Source organism: Pristiophorus japonicus, chromosome 3, assembly GCF_044704955.1.
Source record: "Pristiophorus japonicus isolate sPriJap1 chromosome 3, sPriJap1.hap1, whole genome shotgun sequence".
Classification (NCBI taxonomy): Eukaryota; Metazoa; Chordata; class Chondrichthyes; family Pristiophoridae; genus Pristiophorus; species Pristiophorus japonicus.
In genome coordinates, this window is record NC_091979.1 from 254554655 (window position 1) to 254573876 (window position 19222).

General features: G+C 45.8%; 1 protein-coding gene and 1 long non-coding RNA gene across 3 annotated transcripts in view; one reads left to right on the forward strand and one right to left on the reverse strand.

Moving 5' to 3' along the window:
* The window catches only part of LOC139259495 (uncharacterized), a 32444-nt gene extending 21715 nt beyond the window's left edge, over nucleotides 1-10729 (reverse strand). Inside the window, exon 1 of the long non-coding RNA XR_011592579.1 lies at nucleotides 10644-10729. This is a non-coding gene — a long non-coding RNA (uncharacterized lncRNA). The remainder of the gene's footprint in view (nucleotides 1-10643) is intronic.
* A 75-nt stretch (nucleotides 10730-10804) lies between these two features.
* Nucleotides 10805-19222, forward strand: part of cacul1 (CDK2 associated cullin domain 1) — a 105121-nt gene continuing 96703 nt past the window's right edge. For both annotated transcript variants that reach the window (XM_070876555.1, XM_070876556.1), the window contains exon 1: nucleotides 10805-11394. In XM_070876555.1, coding sequence (XP_070732656.1) covers nucleotides 11049-11394 — 346 coding nt within the window. In that variant the 5' untranslated portion in view covers nucleotides 10805-11048. The remainder of the gene's footprint in view (nucleotides 11395-19222) is intronic.

Sequence of the window (19222 nt, forward strand, 5' to 3'; positions counted from 1 at the left end):
GTACATGTGAATAAAATGAAGCAGCAGGGAAAGTCCCCCAATACCCCCAACTGGACTGATGTAAAGTCTTTTTCCTTCCATTATTATAGAAAATAGTTTCTGTATCTTGCACCAAGTCCTGTTGATCCATCACCCCTGTGCTCGATTTTAAAATTCTCATCCTTGTTTTCAAATCCCTTCATGGTCTCGCCCCTCCCTATCTCTGTAATCTCCTCCAGTCCCATAACCCCCAAGATAGCTGTGCTCCTCTAATTCTGGCCTCTTGAGCATCCCCTATTTTAATCGCTCCACCATTAGGGAGGGAATTCCAGAGCTTAGGGCTGCCAAAGCCCTAAGCTCTGGAATTCCCTCCCTAAACCTCCTTGATACTCCTTAAAACCTACCTCTTTTACCAAGCATCTGCCATAATATGTGGCTCGGTGTCAAATTTTGTTTGATTATGCTCCTGTGAAGCACCTTAAGATGTTTTATTACATTAAAGGCGCTATATAAATACAAGTTGTTGTTGTTGTATCTGGATTAGTGATACAGTATTATGTCATTCATAGAACTATGGTTACATACATATTTCACTCTGCTGCAGTGCCCAGAACTAGCCAGAATGAAGGTGACATCTAGGTTATTCCAGGCTACGGTGTCTTTTGAACAACTGTCTTTCAGTATAGTGGAAATAAGACCTTAGGTAAACCAGAATCCCAGTGGTTTAAATTGCCAATGTGCCTCTTCATGATTACCCAACTTTTCCCTATTCCAACCATTTTGAAGCAGGACAGACTGTTATTTTCCAAAAATGACAGTGCACATTGAGGCACCAAATATTAGTCGATGCAATTGTATCTCAACTCAACTTTCATCATCATCATCATCAAAGGCAGTCCCTTAGAGTCGAGGAAGACTTGCTTCCACTCTTAACATGAGTTATTAGGTGGCTGAACAGTCCAATACGAGAACCACAGTCTCTGTCATAGGTGGTGCAGATAGTCGTTGAGGGAAGGGAGGGTGGGACTGGTTTGCTGTATGCTCTTTCTGCTGCCTGTGCTTGCTTTCTGCATGCTCTGGGCGACTAGACTCGAGGTGCTCAGCGCCTTCCCGGATGCTCTTCCTCCACTTAGGGCAGTCTTTGGCCAGGGACTCCCAGGTGTCGGTGGGGATGTTGCATTTTATCAAGGAGGCTTTGAGGGTATCCTTGAAACATTTCCTCTGCCCACCTGGGGCTCGCTTGCTGTATAGGAGTTCCGAGTAGAGCGCTTGCTTTGGGAGTCTTGTGTCGGGCATATGAACAATGTGGCCCGCCCAACGGAGCTGGTCGAGTTGGTCAGTGCTTCGATGCTGGGGATGTTAGCCTGATGGAGGAGACGAACGTTGGTGTATCTGTCCTCCCAGGGGATTTGCAGGATCTTGCGGAGACATCATTGGGTACTGAATAACTGCTATCTATACTCAGAGCAACAGCTACAGTACTTGAAAATGTTTTCTTTAATTCAGTTGAAGTAATTAGCAGCTGGGGTAGGTGGCCCCTTTTAAGTAGAGTATCTGACTGAGTGCTGCTTGTCTGACAAAATCGAGGTTATGAGACCTCGTGGTACCAATCAATGTTTCCATTTTGTCACTAATAATCTAGTTTGAATGGTAGTAGATAGCCTTATGATTGTATTGCATCCATATGACATGGTATTCCAATGAGAAGGGAGGTATTTACAATTGTGGTGCATACAGATAATCATTAACAGAATGATAGCAGGGTGTTTGCTTGCCTTATAGTTCTGGTATAAACACATTAGGGTCAAGTTTCGGCCTGAGTTGCTCCTATTTTTTTGGAGCAACTGATTTAGAATGGAATATCTTAGAAATTGCAATTCTCGGCATTTAGTTTGCTCCAGTTCTAGTCAGTTAGAACAGTTTCATTTTGGAACAGATTTTTTTTTCAAAAGGGGGCGTGTCCGGCCACTTATGCCTGTTTTGAAAGTTTAGGCAGTGAAAACTTACTCCAAACTAACTTAGAATGGAGCAAGTGTAGATTTTTGTATGCTCAGAAAAACCTTGCCTACACTTTAGAAATCAGGCGTAGGTTACAAATCAGGCGTAGGGAACGAGGGGGGGGGGGGGGGGGGGAGAAGGGAAGTAATTAAATTCTACCAGCATTCAACAGTCTTATTTATACAATAAAGAGCCATCCTGAATAAAAAATTATAAACAAAGCAAATACAAAATATTGAATATTCCTACCTGTGTGAAGCAGCAGCAGCCTTCGAGCTGCGGTGCTTCAGGCAGGCCTTCCTTCCATGTAGGAGACAGGGGCGGCGTCAGTGGCTCGACGGCAGCCGAAGAAACAGGAAGCAGCCTTCAAGCTGCGAGGGTAACTGAGGCCATTCGGCCAGGTGACAGGGTAGGCGTGCAAAGCACCGGGAGCGAGAGGCAACCAGATAGCCAGTTTGAAACTTAAATTTGTAATTGCAGAATGGGTGCTGCATTGTCAACACCGCGGATTATGCAATGGTTCGCCAGCAATTCACTGCATAGGAGAGAATTGATTAGAGCTCACCGCACCAGGGACGTCATAGCCCGTAGGCTGATGGGCAGGCGACCTTACCCATGTCGGCAATATCGAGCCAGGCGCTCGTACCTGGACATGAGCGAGGTTGATTGTGTCAAAAGGCTGCGGTTCCGCAGAGAAGTTGTTGTTGAGATCTGTGATATGCTGAGAGCAGATTTGCAGCCCAGAAGCAGAACGCCAACTGCCTTGTCTGTTGAAGTGAAGGTAACAGCTGCACTTGCCTTCTATGCCTCGGGATCATTTCAGGCTATAACTGGAGATGTGTGCGCCATCTCTCAACGTGCAATACATGCCTGCGTTTACCAGGTCATGGTTGCACTGTATGCGCAGAGGAATGACTTCATCAATTTCCCAATGACCACACAAGCGATCCATGAGAGGGCTGTGGGTTTCTTCAGGATTGCCGGCTTCCCAAAGGTACAGGGCTGCATTGATTGTACCCACATCGCCTTGCGAGCACCTGTGGAGGATTCCGAGCATTACAGGAATAGAAAAGGTTTCCACTCCATCAATATGCCGCTCGTGTGTGATGGCAAGCAGCGCATCATGTCAGTCGATGCGAGATACCCTGGCAGCACTCATGATGTGTTCATCCTAAGCGACAGCGTTATATCTGACATGTTTGAGCAGCAGCCAGAAGGGCAGAGCTGGCTACTGGGAGACAAAGAGTACGGCCTGGCCACCTGGCTCATGACGCCCCTACGCGTGACACGGACCGAAGCTGACCATCAATACAACATGGTGCACATTGCGACGCGCAGCGTCATAGAGAGGACCATTGGCATCTTGAAACAGCGTTTCTGATGCCTGGACCAATCCGGAGGCCACTTGCAATACTCTCCTCAGATTGTCGGTCGCTTCACTGTTGTGTGCTGCATGCTCCATAACTTAGCCATCATGAGGTAGCAGGAGCTGGTAGTGGAACCAGAAGGCCCACATGAGGGGCCAGTGCATGATCGTATTACGGAAGAGCAGGATGAGGATGATGACGACGATCAGGAAAGCATGCAAGTGCCTGATGCTGGAGCATGAGGTCGGAGGAGGGTCATCCATCGTGCTCCTTTAATGATTGCTCGAGCCCTGCACCAGCAGCTCATCCATGAATGCTTCAATTATTGATGCCCGAGGGCTCTGCGACCACTGTTGTGCATGGACATGTTTATTCTTTGGAGTTGTTCCTATGTTGTGTTGTGTTAATGAAACATGATTCAGTTTTAATGAAAACATTTTTATTGAAAAGTTAACGTCACTGTAATAAAATATTCGTTGTATCAAACTTTACTTTTTAATATGACTCTTGAAGATCACTTAAAAACTTGAAGATCACTTATAAACTTGCAAAGTTACAAAACAATTTCAATGTGAAAAATCTTACACTCTTAAGATCACTTAAACTTCAAGATCACTTTTTAGGTGCAAAATTAAATGTTAAAAAAGTGAGAGCATTTACATTATAAGATCACTTAAAAACCCTAAGATCACTTATAAGTTGTAAAGTTACAAAAGTTACAAAACAATTTCAAATTGAAAAATCTTACACTCTCTAAAGATCACTTAGACTTCAGGATCACTTTTTAGGTGCAAAATTAAATAAGATACAAAATGTGAGAGCATTTACACTATAAGATCACTTAAAAACCCTAAGATCACTTATAAGTTGTGAAGTTACAAAACTTACAAAACAATTTCAATTTGAAAAACGCTACTACAGCTAGAACAAGAAAAAAAGCAGCAAAGAAAGGCTGCAACCATCTCTCATCCACATCTCAGTGAATGTTCACTTCTTCATGGGGGTGTTATTTGATTGGCGGGGCTGTGTGCCCTTATTGCAGTAGCTACCTCTATGAGGGCCTGTGCCGTCACTTGCATGCTCTCCCTGACGGCCTGTGTCGTCACTTGCACTCCCTCGGACATTCCCTCCCTAAGTTCCCGTGTCATTACTGCTATTTCTCCCGTCAGGACCATCACCTCTTCGCCCACTGCACTGACGCTACCGATGAGTGATCGGGTAAGTTCATTGGTCTCCATACCCAATGCCACAACCTGAGCCGCATCTGTTGTATGCTGCATCTCAGGAGAGCGTGTCTCCAATCTCCTTCTCCTCTGCCTGGGTCTGCCTCACGGCACCACTACACTGGGAAGCGCGGGCAGGGACGGCGGGACGCTCGGTGTTCCAAACGGCACCATTACATAGGGAGGCGCGGGCTGGGACGATGGGGCGCTCGGTGTTCCAGGGGCTGGGATGGTGGGTGAATGGGTGTAAACTGCTCCATGATATCACCAGCACCACTGGGATCCGCAACGTCTGAATCAAAATCATGGAAGGTGGAACCAGAACCTATGCGAGTGGGAGGCGCAGGCTCGGACGGTGGGACACTGGCTGTAAACTGCTGCATTACACCAGCAATACCACTGGGACCCGCAACATCGGAATCAAAACCATGGAAGGTGGAACTAGAACCTATGCAAGGGGTTGAAACTCTGATGCTCCTTAATGGGGGCTCCTAAACATTAATTTGGAAGCTCTCCCCTGTAGACATTTCAGACATCGCCGCCAGCATCCAGTCTGGATCGTCCGCATCTGGTTGTACTGGTTCTTGTTCTGTATCTTCAGGATCCTCAGGGTTGGCATCATCATCATCATCATCATTATCATCATGTTCTGCAAAATACATCAGAACAGTCAAATGTTTAACAGCAAGGGAGGGGGGAGGATGGGTGGCATGAGTACTCTCACACATAGCAGGCCAGGCAGCAGGTTGATTTGAAGGGCCACGATGCATTTTCAGGACTTACCCTCTTCCTCGCGTGCGGGCCCAGCTTGTGCTGTATTGATTGCTTTTCTCCATGTACGACTCATCATGGCAGCTACCCTCTGTTCCAAGGGTGTCAGTGGATGCAGATTGGACATGCCTCCTCCTGTTCGAATTGCTTCCCTTTTTTGAGGGCCAATTTCCTCTGCAAAGAGTAAAATATAACTTTTTACTGAGTGCGTCTTTCTGCAGGGTGGGACATACATAGTCACATTACAATTACGATTACATTAAAAAATGAAAATATTACTTACACTACTTGACCAAGGTTGTGCCATTTCTTTTTATACTGGCTTCCAGATCTCATGGTATGCACCACTGCGCAGTAATCTTCTGCAACTTGGTTCCAGCGTTTCTTCATTTCTTTATGTGGCACTTTTATGCGACCTCTGTTGCTGGTATCTAGCTCCTGCCAACTTTGCTCAATGACGTTTACTAATATCTCCACTTCCTCTTGCAAGAAATTCTTTGTTCTCGGTGGACGTTGTTCCATTGCTGTATTGAATTGACATTCTTATTTTTCAAAACACACAGTCCTTATTTTGCGTGCGCCTATGCAGCACCTGTTCTGGAAGTTTAGCAGCAACAAGCAGCACTCACTGATTTCAGCAGGTGATTTCTTCAACAGTGCTGCTAAAAGCACTCCTTCAGACACCAAAAAATCACCAAAATTCAATCCCAAGCCTTTCCAGAGGTCCACGAGACAAATCAGCACTTTTCTTCAAGTTCCTTTATAAATGGCCGAGTGCCAATGTTTATGGGCTACTGCGCGTGCGGGCTCACTCCAACGCGCACGTGCAGGGCTGCTGGCACGACGTTCACCCATTTGACTTAGCCCCGCCCCCTGCACTTGCAGAATCGGTGCGACTCTGTGGCTCCGCCCCCGCTGATGTCTGCGTGCCGCGCCGAGCTCCGAGGGACCTGCAGGGAGCCCGAGAATTGCAAGGTACATTTTTGTCGCACTTTTAGGCGCGAAAAATGGGCGTCCATGTCGGGGCTGTGCCGTTCTAGGCACGGTCCAAAACTTGACCCCATTATTACTAGTGAGCGAGGAGGAATCAAGGGTTGGGGCCTTGTGGTGGTGATGTGTGTGGTTAATCAAATGCAACTTAAATATGGCAGAGTCACATCATGGTCATAGCCAAGTTTAGACAGAAATCTGAAGCAGTTCAAATTCTAACTAATGTCGGCATATAATGTGACTCCACTCCAAAAGTACTTCATTGGCTGTAAAGCGCTTTGAGACGTCCGGTGGCTGTGAAAGGCACTATATAAACGCAAGTCTTTCTTTCTTTCTTTATAATGTTCGCCAATAAAGCAGCTTTCACGACCACCAGACATATCAAAGCGCTTTACAGCCAATGAAGTACTTTTTGCAGTGTCGTCACTGTTGCACTGTTGTAATGTAGGAAACGCGCACAAGCAAGCTCCCACAAACAGCAACGTGAAAATGGAAAATGATCAAATCTGTTTTTTTATGATGTTGATTGCAGGATAAATATTGGCCAGGACACCGGGGATAACTCCCCTGCTCTTCTTCAAAATAGTGCCATGGAATCTTTTACATCCACATCTTTTACGAGGGCAGATGGGGCCTCGGTTTAATGTCTCATCCGAAAGACAGCACCTCCGACAGTGCAGCATTCCCTCAGCCCGGCACTGGAGTGTCAGCCTAAATTTACGTGCTCAAGTCCCTGGAGTGGGACTTAACCTACAATCTTCTGATTCAGAGGTGAGTGTGCTACCCACTGAGTCATGGCTGACACTAGCACCGAAATAACTTCTATATAGCAACCACCTAGTCAAGTTTCATGATGTTGCATCTCTTAAGCATGATTCAACAATAGAACTGGCTAGGGTGGAGTGGGTGTGTCGATTATATAAAAATACATGCAGAAGGTTAATGTAATAATATAGATACTCACAAATTCAGTCACTGACTTTATTAAGTGTTTGGCAAACTTTTTTCTGTGTTTGTGAAACACTGTGATGCAATGACGGAAATTGCATCACAATGTCCCACTGTCACAAAAACATCACTGCATTGCTTACATGAGACGCTATTGTCACAAAAATGTCACGTGACTGTTCTGTGTTCTCCTCACATGTAAAGGCATCATTGGGGCAATTGAGTTGAAATTGATAGTGTAAGTAAGTAAAATGCTGATCAATATTAACCTAAATGATCTTGGTGTGTCCTTTACACTGGTACAGCATAATAACTGTTGTGCGTGGTACTTCTGTGGAGGCTGGGTCATTGAATATATTTAAGGTGGAGATAGACAGATTTTTGAACTATAGGGGAGTCAAAGGTTATGGGGAGCGGGCAGGAAAGTGGAGTTTAGGCCAAGATCAGATCAGCCATGATCTTATTGAATGGTGGAGCAGGCTCAAGGGGCCAAATGGCCTACTCCTACTTGTTATGTTCTTATGGTCTTAATAAAATGATTCAAAGTTGGCATTGGCTTATTCACCTTCTTTGCATATGTTGATTCCTGGATTCTTTTACCTCAATCTGGTTCAGCAAAATTACTGAAACGAATACCGTTTGTGCTTTAAACAAAGCAAGCTTTTATTTAAAAAGCAAATCCCGATCGGGGACTTTATCAGACAGAAGGAATGCAAGTCTGTTCGAATGCACTCACTTCCTACGGACAAAGTGACGTTACATTGTAAAGGGACGATGGTTATACATTTTCGGCAAAAGATAACAAGATAGGGCCAGAGTGACATCCCAGCTCAGCCCATCTCTTTTGATCCCTCCTTCCCTTTGTCCACTCATAAGCCGACCCAAGCATGGTCCGATTTTAAACAAAGACCGTCTGTCAATGTTTCAGGTTAATAACATGATTTAATAAGACCTTGAGGTTTTTCTGCAAGCTGTGGGTTTTGTTTCAATATGTGTTAGTGTTGTAACATTTTGCAGTCTCGAGTCTGAGATGTCATGGCTATTCCTCCATGAATTGTTTGTTAGCTTATACTGTCCTTATACAATTCCCACGTTCTCAACTTCAATGTCTCTATACATTTTTAAACATTCACACATATAGGTCTACATTATTTTTGCATAACCTCCTCCTGTGGCTGATGCTAAAAAATGAGCATGGTGCAGACTGATCTTACACGGCAATGAGAAACAAATACAGTGATCTGACTTGCAGTTACAAATTTTATCAATTAAAAAGAAAACCAATATCAAAAGTGAGTTCATATTTTAAAAAGATTGACAATTGTGGTAAGGGTGGAATTGTATGGGACTAATACTAATACCTGGAACATGACCCTGTTACTCAATAGGTTGCATGTATCATCTGACCTGACGTTGGTGTTGTTAATACTTTAAAGAAAATTGTTCTGGGATTTGGACATCGCTGGCAAGGCCAGCATTTGTTGCCCATCTTTAACTACCCTTGAGAAGGTGGTGGTGGTGAGCCGCCTTCTTGAACTGCTGCAGTCCATATGGTGAAGCTACTTCCACAGTGCTGTTAAGGAGGGAGTTCCAGGATTTTGACCCAGCGACGATGAAGGAATGGCGATATACTTCCAAGTCAGGATGGTGTGTGACTTGGAGGTGGTGGTATTCCCATGCGCTTGCTGCCCTTGTCTTTCTAGATGGTAGGGGTCATGGGTTTGGGAGGTGCTGCCGAAGAAGCCTTGGTGAGTTGCTGCAGTGCATCTTTTGATGGTACACACTGCAGCCACAGTACGCCGGTGATGGAGGGGAGTGAATGTTTAAGGTGGTGGATGGGCTGCCAATCAAGCGGGCTTTGTCCTGGATTGTGTTAAGCTTCCCGAGTGTTGTTGGAGCTGCACTCATCCAGTCTTATGCCTTGTAGATGATGGAAAGGCTTTGGGGAGTCAGGAGGTGACTGCGGCCATGTTGTCAGTAGTTACTCCATTAAAAAAAAAGTTCAAATAAGTTTATGAAAAACAAATAGAGTGACCACACTTGGACTACAGTCTGCATAATTGTCACCATATTATAAAAGGCACTGGAGAGGGTGCAAAAAAGAGTTACAAGGATGATACCAGAAACACGGGTTATATTTATCAGGAAAGAAGGAACAGGCTGGGTCTGTTTTCTCTTGAAAAGAGAAGGTTGAGGGGTGACCTAATAGAGGTCTTAAAATTATTTAAAGTTTTGATAGAGAGGATACAGAGAGAATATTTTCACTTGTGGGCAAAAGCAAAACTAGAGGCCATCAATATGATAGTCACCAAGAAATCAAATAGGGAATTTAGAAGAAACATATTTTCCCAGTGAGTGGTGAGAATATGGAACTCGCTACCAGAGGGAGTGTTGAGGTGAATAGTATAGATGCATTTAAGGGGAAGCTAGATAAGGATATGAGGGAGAATGGAATAGATGGTTGTGCAGATAGTTAGATGAGGAAAGACAGGAGAAGGCTCGAACGAAGCATAAACACCAGCATGAACTAGTTGGGTCGAATGGCATGTTTCTGAGGGAGCCTCCGCTGCACTGTCAGAGGTGCCGTCTTTCAGATGAGACGTTAAACCGAGGCCTCTCAGGTGGACGTAAAAGATCCCGTGACACTATTTCGAAGAAAAGCAGGGGAGTAATCTCGGCGTCCTGGCCAATATTTATCCCTCAATCAACGTAACTAAATAAACAGATTGTCTGGTCATGATCACATTGCTGTTTGTGGGAGCTTGCTTGTATTTCATTCTCTATAAAGCGCTTTGAGACGTCCGGTGGTCATGAAAGAAAGGCATAAGAATATAATAAATAGGAGCAGGAGTTGGCCATTTGCCCCCACGAGCCTGCTCTGCAATTTAATAAGATCATGGCTGATCTGATCATGGACTCAGTTCCACTTCTCTGCCCGTTCCCCATAACCCTTTATCGCTCAAAAATCTGTCTATCTCCGCGTTAAATATATTCAATGACCCAGCTTCCAGTTCTCTGGGGCTTAGAATTCCATAGATTTACAACCCTCTGAGAGAAGATATTCCTCCTCACCTCAGTTTTAAATGGGCAGCACCTTATTCTGAGACTATGTCCCCTAGTTTTAGCTTCCCCTATGAGTGGAAATATCCTCCCTGGATCCACCTTGTCGAAAAGCGCTATATAAATGCAAGTCTTTCTTTTGCGATTTGTGGGAGTTTGCTGTGGGCAAATTGTCTACATTACAACAGTGACTATACTTCAAGAGTACTTCATTGGCTGTAAAGCGCTTTGGGACGTCCGGCGGCTTTAAAAAGGCGCTTATAACAATGCATTTCTTTGAGAAGATGCAAAGCATAAGGGCACGTACCTGTACGTGGATCCAGCCGCCGCGGCCCCGCCTCTGCGCACAATGGGCCTTAGTTGCCCTTGGTTACCGTCGCTAAGGAGCGCCGCCGCTCCCGGCATGCAGTGGGGGTGCGGGCCACGGACCGACGCGTCGCCCAAAGTGTCGCAAAAGCTGGCCGACAATCGTTGGCTAAAGAAAGCCGTAAAGAGGGGGACTACCGCCGCGGTGGGTGCGGAGGAGAAATGAAGCCAGAGATCGAGTGAGGGAGAGAAAAAAAATAGCGAGACAGGCCGAAGCATTCATGTAGCAGGAAGAGAAATAAAAGACAAAACACCGGCGGATCGTTTCGTGTGTAGATCTGGCCTGAGGAACCTTCCTCTTCCCCCGTCCGCCGCCACCCACCGTCCCACCACAGCAGCGCGTACAATGGACGAGAAGATGGAGGAGGACGCCAGCTACCAGCAGCTGATGATGGACGATCACAACCACAACAACAACTGGGAGGCGAACGCGGACGCTTATCAGGAGCAGCAGCAGCAGCACCACAACCACCATCATCACCATCACCATAACCATCATCCCAGTGAGCCTGCTCTGCCCGAGCCGGGAGGGGGGACGCCGGACCACCACCACCCCAAAGAACTCCTCCAGCGTTGCATGTCTGTCAACGGCGGAGGAGAGCGAGTGCCGGGAGCCGTGCACAGGGAGCCCGAGCCCGAGCCCATGGCCAGTAAAGTAACCCTGAACATTAACAGTTCAGCCTCCAAGTTCTGTAAGTCACGCGTGTGTGTGTGGGGAGGACGAAAACCCTCCAAATATGTGCGTCGACAAGTGATAAGCGAATAAGGATTGAACAGTTACTTTAGATGGGGTATGTGTGTATATTTTAACGCTCTGATTTAATCCTGTTGAAGACCTGGAATCTGCGTATTTTACGATGGTAAATACCACCTGCATTCTTCAATCTGCTCTGCAAGGGCATTTAACCCCGTTTGACTGCTAAACAGTGTATATAGAAATATTGCAATCGTTGGTAGGCAATGTTATAAAGCTGGAGTCGAAGTACAGTTAAGCTGAAAGGCCTAGTCTGGCAAATACCAGTCCCAATAATTAAGGAATGAACCAGATGCAAATCCGAATAAACAACTTATTTGTAAATGTATAAGCTTGAAGACTAAAAGTTGGCTGTTATAGATTGGTTTTATTTTGTATTTAAAAATAATTAATAATTAGGAACAAACTCACTGCCTGTCTTGGGATGGAAATAAGGAAACACACACATTAATTTCACCAGAGGGACTCTTGCCTACTTGAGTAATGTTTACAATGTCTCCTACAGTGGCCTGATTGTGATGGACATATTGGACTTGTCTCCTTGACAACCAATGGTAAACCTCATATCCCTGAAAGTAGCAGGCCAGATAGATTAGGTGGTTAAGAAGACATACAAAATGCTTGCCTTTATTAGCCGATGCATAGAATACAAGAGATGGTGGGGGTTTATGCTTAAACTGGTTATGCCACAGCTGGAGTACTATGTCTATTTCTAGTCACTGCATTACAGGAAGGAAGTGATTGCACTAGAGAGGGTACAGAGGAGATTTATGGGGATGTTGCTGGGAGTGGAGAATCTAAGCTATGAGGACAGATTGGATAAGCTGAATTTGTTTTCATTGGAACCGAGGAGGCTGAGGGGCAACCTCATTGAGGTGTATAAAATTATGAGGGGCCTAGATATAGTGGATAAAGAGGGCCTATTTCTCTTAGCAGAGGAGTCAACAACCAGGTTGCATAAATTTAAAGTAATTGGTAGAAGGTTTAAAGGGGATTTGAAGGGAAATTTCTTCACGCAGAGGGTAATGAGGATCTGGAACTCACTGCCTGAAAGGGTGGTAGAGGCAGAAACCCTCACCACATTAAAAAAAAAGTACTTGGATGTGCACCTGAAGTGCTGTAACCTGCAGGGTTACGGACCTAGAGCAGGAAAGTGGGATTAGGCTGGATAGCCTCTTGTTGGCTGGCATAGACACGATGGGCTGAAATGGCCTCCTTCAGTGCTGAAAACTTATATGATTCTATGATAATTGATAACTGGGAGTAATTCAGTAAATTGATTGTGTTAATGTAAGTGAGAATGAAGTACCATTGTTTCAGGAATATCAGAACAGGAAGATTGAATACTGCCTTAAGGTAACTTGTCAGACATTTGTTATAAATTCTTGTATGATTTTTTTTTTGTTTTCTAACCATCCTGAATGAGGTGTGGTGAATAATTGAAATAGGACCTGGAATTAATGAACTTACTTAACCATGTTTAATGTTATTTTGATGTTTGTGTACTACAGATTAACTGTAACTATACTATCCCATTACTTTTGGCTCAACCTAATTGCAGTTTCTTTAAAAAGTAATACAAATGAAATATCTGAGCATTCCATACTCTGAATAAGTTAAATTTGAAGTTCTGAAAATAAATCAAAACGCAGATAGCAGTGTGTCATTGCAGCTCCCCTGATATTTCAGTCTGCATCTGCAAAATCCATTGTGGTGCTGAACTGTACAGAGCTGTAGGATTTGAGACTTGATCCCTGCTCTCTGCTGAGTTAGCTTGATCTCCCAGAGCAGTGGTGCTATAATTGGCCTCGGAGTCAGGTTAGCAGAGGGGAAAAGCTGGCAATGGTTACTGGGAAGAGAAAAACTGGCTGGACTCACTGCTCGTGCTTGCTACCTAGTGATTGGGTGCTAGAAATTGCACGTGGATGGATCATCATCAGGACAGGGCTTTGCAGTGACTGGATGCTCACTGTCTAGGGTCCCTTGTGAAGAATGACCACTTGAATGGTGTGCTGGAACCATACTACAGTATTAATCTGAGGCTTTGTGAGAAGAGTGGTGGAAGTTGGAAAAAAAGAACTTTGTGTGATTGAAAGTTACTTTGCGATCTGGAAAGAGTGACTGTAATATCCTTTTGGAGCCAATCAGTGCCATTAAATTCTTAGTGTGCAGATGTTCAGATGATTCCTGAAGAACTAGTTCAAATAACCCATGTGTCTTCAAAACTTTTGATGAGATCTGTGGTTCAGTTGAAACCATAAATGGCTTCTGTCAACACTGAATGTATTTAAGTTATAGTTTACTCTCTGGAACAACTGAATCGTAAAACAAACAGCCAGTGTGGTATAGTATCCAAAAGTGAAATACATTTAATTCCAGTTAGCAGCAGTATAGGTTTAATAAATAAATAAATTGTAATTTTAGTTCGATGTAACTCAATCTATTTACATAGCACCAATCATGACCTCACGAGGTCCCAAAGTGCTTTACAGGCAAGGAGCTACTTTTGAAGTGTTGTCACTATTGTAATGTAGAAAAATATGGCAACTAATTTGTGCACAGCAAGGTCCCACAAAAAAAGCAATGAGATAATGACCAGATAATCTGTTTTTTAGTGACGTTGCATGAGGGATAGATATTGGCCAGGACACTGGGGAGAACGACCCCGTTCTTCTTTGAAATAGTACAGAAATCTTTTACATACACCTGAGAGCGCAGACATGGCCTCAGTTTAACTTGGTATCATCTGAACGATGGCTTCTCCAATAGTGCAGCATCCCCATAGTACTGCACAGAAGTGCCAGGCTAGATTATTTGCTCCAGTCTCTGCAATGTGGCTTGAACCCACAACCTTCTGACTCAGACGGGAGTGCTAGTTCAAGGTTTGAAGGGAATATTTGTTCAGGGATTCCTTCAGTCCTTGAAATGTTCTGAAGTTTTTAACAGTGACTGGACAGAAGGAACATCATCATCATCATCATAGGCAGTCCCTCGGAATAACACATTTTGTACATGTGAACCATGTTCTCTGCTGGGTGTACCCAGATTGAGTATTTAAAAAGTTGCCCCACATCAGGATGAATTAAAAATGTTGTGTCCCTTCTCTACATTCCTTGATTTCTACCTTTGGGTGTTCAGTACCAAAAGTTTGCTTTCCATTTGCTACAAGAAATATGTTTTTTTTGTCCTCACAGAATTAAAACGATTGATATGTTTTGCTATGCTGTGGGCTTGGAGTGTGTTAGTGCATTAAAGGTTGCTGAACCTGCTGCTGAAAGTATTTTTATGGCTAGTGCAGAGCAGAAGAAGATCCCTATCCACAGTGGGATGGCAATTGGAGAACATCGCAGTTTTAGACGCTCTTCGCAGGGTTAGTTGTAGAGCACTTGGAGTAGGGACGAGACAGCTTACTGCGTGCTTGCCTCTCTTCAAAGAGGAATGGTATTTGGTCTGGAGGCGTGTAAGGAGGGAGAAAGAGGAAGTAAATATAGGAGAAAGAATTGGCTAAAATTGTGATTGGTAGCTTGTGATTGTGTTAAAGACCCCTGTCCTTGTATTTCTGTCTGTCTGTCTGTCTCTGGGAGCTGCTATTTTACCGTAAATCTTTAATTGCTGTTGCTGTCTTTTTCCATTACTTTAATGGCTTCTTTTGTTTTTGTTTGTTCTGGTGGTGAAGCTTGGGGAGGAAGGCAACTGGTGATGGAAACAAATTACAAAGGACAGAAGACGGATGTAATGGCAAGGAAATAAAGAAAAAAAGTGAAGCAGGGACCAGAGCTAGGGAAAAAATAGTAGTGGGGCCCGAGCTTATAGATGTGGCTAGTGGAACCACCCCAGAAAAAGGATGCGATGGGATGAGAAGGGTGGTGTGGGTGGAGACAGCAGGAGAGTAGATTGAGAACTTGTAGGTGGGGAGGGGAGGGAACAAAATTAAATTTCAACCTGCAACCTAATAAAACAAAATTCAAAATGAAGTGAGGAAAACTGGATGGGGAAAAATAATAGAAAGTAGGTGAAAAATCTAAGATCGAAACCTTTTCTGTTTTTGTCCAATTGAATATCTCGGTCTGATTGGTGTGTGATGATCACATGACTGGATAAGTATAACCTGCTTAGCATGGACCATTGTGCAATATTTTGAGGTTTCTTTAAATGTACATTCATACATCTTTGCTGACACACAACTTTTAATGTGTACAAGTAGATCTATTTTTACTTCAAATGGAGGAAGGGGAAGAGTACATGAACAGAGACTCTCCATCCATGTGGGGTGGTATGCAATGACATCCTGTAATAAGTGAATATGTACTTTATTGATTGTGTATGTCTTAATGATTGATTTGATTATTAGCGTGGTTGCTGAGCAAATAATTGTTGTTCATGCAGTGATTTATTGTTGTGCAACATTGGATGAAAGAGAAACAGCTGTTTTTAGTTTAAAAGTTCAACATGCAGTTGGTTAGAAAAAAAATATATAAATTTTTTAAAGTATATATAGTTCAGAAGATAAAGAAGAATATGTAGTTGGTAATGGCTGTCAGAAGTAAAGCAACAACAGAAACTTGCATTTATGCAGTGCCTTTTAATGTTGAAAAATGTCCCACAGTGATTCATAGAAGTGTAATCAGAAAAGTATCGACAACGCGCCAGTGAAGGAAGATGGGTGACTAAAAGCTTAGTCGAGGAGGTAGGTTTTAAGCTGTGTCTTAAAGGAAGAGAGTGACTTAGGGAGAGAATTTGAGCTTGGGGCTTCAATCGATGAAGCAGACTTTCTGGTAACTACTCTTGCTCTTTCCTACATATTCTGTGTATTGGACGGACATTTACTGTGCACAGTATAATATATTTTATTTGAAATACTGAGAAGGAAGATGGGATGGATTTTTAGCCATTTTGATTTTTGTCCCATATGACAAGGTTCATGGATAGTATTGGTAGTGGTGAATGATTATCGTGATGCCCATAAGGCCTCCAGGTAGCTTTAGTCTTAAAGATTAGAAAAAAATACGACTAAAATGTCCCATATTTACTTATAGTGTGAAGCAAGACATTTTCTTTGCTAGTTCAAGCAAAAAAAGTCCACATTAACAATCAGGAAACCATGCCTCAAAAACCAGCTGTTTGTGGCCACTTTGTTCTGTGTACAGGTATTCTCAGTGTGTCTGAGAGGGTAACTTTAAAATGCATCCTTTCACTTGGTGGTAGGTTAAAATTTGAATGTGGAAATTGTAACACACTTTTTACAGAAAAAACACCGTTGAAAACTTAAATCTAAACATTAGTATACAATCTGTCAACAAGCTTCTGAAAGAAAGATAGGTTAATGTTTTGGATGGGGTCCTTCAGAATTAAAATATTAATGTATCTTCCTCTTTCAGATGTGAACTAAGCTACATTTCCAGCATTTTTCTTTACCATAGAATACACACCTAGAATGATACAGCACTGAAGACGGCCATTCGGTCCACCGTGCCTGTCTGTGACAGCTCTAGCTGTCCAATTAGTCCCACTCTCCTGGTCTTTCCCCATAGCCCAGCACATTTTTCCTTTTCAAGTATTTATCCAATTCTCTTTTGAAAGTTACAATGAATCAGCTTCCACCACCCTTTCAGACAGTGTATTCTCTGGTTCTTTTGCCAATGACCTTAAATCTGTGTCCTCTGGTTACCAACGTTCTGCCAGTGGAAACCATTTATCCTTACTTACTCTCACAAGACTCTTCAAGATTTTGAACACCTCTATCAGATCTTAACCTTCTCTGCTATAAAGAAAACAACCCCAGTTTCTCGAGTCTCCATGGGCCCAAGCTTTGGGCCGCGCCTAAAGCGGCGCAGCCCGGACCTTGGTGCCCGTTTTTCATGCCAGAAAGTGCACCTAAAAAAACTTAGCTATTCTCCGGCTCCCTGTAGGCCCTGTGGAGCTGGACGCGGCGCAGCACGAGAGCTGTTGGGGGCAGAGCCAGGTCCCTGTGCTGAAATCAGTGCCGGGACCTCTGCACATGCGCGCTACAGTGGGCGCGCATGTGCAGGTGGCCAAAACTGTGAGAGGCCTGAAGCATGCAGCCCCTAGCCCTGGCCGAATGGCCTCGCTAAGGGGCTGCGTGAATAAGGCTCCTCCCACCCGACCAGACCCCCGATCTCCACCCTCCGGACCTCCGCGACTCCACCTATGCTCTCTCTCTCCCCCCCTCCCACCCCCCGGACGGCGACACGACCTCCGCTTCCCCCCCCCTCCCCTCCGACCATGACTCTCCTCCTCCTCCTCCCCCCCCCCACCTCCGACCATGACTCTACTCCTCCCCCCCACTGACCTCCGTGACTCTCTCTCCTCCCCCCCCCGGACCTCCGCAACCCCTCCCCCCCCGAGAACCAACGCCACCGACCTGTAAATCCAGCCCGAAGTCTTGGGCCCGGCCGCTCAGCCTCCTTCTCTCCCTCCACCCCCCCCCCCCCCACTCTCTCCTCCTCCCCCCTCCACCTCTCCTTCCCTTCCTCCCTTCTCTCCATCCCTCGCCTCCCTCCCTCTCCTTCCTCCCTCCCTCCCTCCCTCCTTCCTCTCTCCTTCCTTCCTCCCTCCTTCCTCCCTCCTTCCTCTCCTCCTCCTTCCCTCCCTCCTTCCTCCCCTCCCTTCCTTCCTCTCTCCTTCCTTCCTCCCTCCCTCCTTCCTTCCCTCCCTCCCTCCCTCCACTCTCCTTCCCTCCCTCCCTCCACTCTCCTTCCCTCCCTCCCTCCCACTCTCCTTCCCTCCCTCCCTCCACTCTCCTTCCCTCCCTCCCTCCACTCTCCTTCCTCCCTCCCTCCACTCTCCTTCCCTCCCTCCCTCCACTCTCTTCTCCTCCCTCCCTCTCCACTCTCCTTCCCTCCCTCCCTCCACTCTCCTTCCCTCCCTCCCTCCACTCTCCTTCCCTCCCTCCCTCCACTCTCCTTCCCTCCCTCCCTCCACTCTCCTTCCCTCCCTCCCTCCACTCTCCTTCCCTCCCTCCCTCCACTCTCCTTCCCTCCCTCCCTCCACTCTCCTTCCCTCCCTCCCTCCTCCTTCCTTCCCTCCCTCCTCCCTCCCTTCCCTCCCTCCCTCCACTCTCCTTCCCTCCCTCCCTCCACTCTCCTTCCCTCCCTCCCTCCACTCTCCTTCCCTCCCTCCCTCCACTCTCCTTCCCTCCCTCCTCCACTCTCCTTCCCTCCCTCCCTCCACTCTCCTTCCCTCCCTCCCTCCACTCTCCTTCCCTCCCTCCCTCCACTCTCCTTCCCTCCCTCCCTCCACTCTTCCTTCCCTCCCTCCCTCCACTCTCCTTCCCTCCCTCCCTCCACTCTCCTTCCCTCCCTCCCTCCACTCTCCTTCCCTCCCTCCCCTCCACTCTCCTTCCCTCCCCCTCCCTCCACTCTCCTTCCCTTCCCTCCCTCCACTCTCCTTCCTTCCCTCCCTCCACTCTCCTTCCTTCCCTCCCTCCACTCTCCTTCCCTTCCCTCCCTCCACTCTCCTTCCCTTCCCTCCCTCCACTCTCCTTCCTTCCCTCCCTCCACTCTCCTTCCTTCCCTCCCTCCACTCTCCTTCCTTCCCTCCCTCCACTCTCCTTCCTTCCCTCCCTCCACTCTCCTTCCTTCCCTCCCTCCACTCTCCTTCCTTCCCTCCCTCCACTCTCCTTCCTTCCCTCCCTCCACTCTCCTTCCTTCCCTCCCCTCCACTCTCCTTCCCTCCCTCCCTCCACTCTCCTTCCCTCCTCCCTCCACTCTCCTTCCCTCCATCCGTCCACTCTCCTTCCCTCCCTC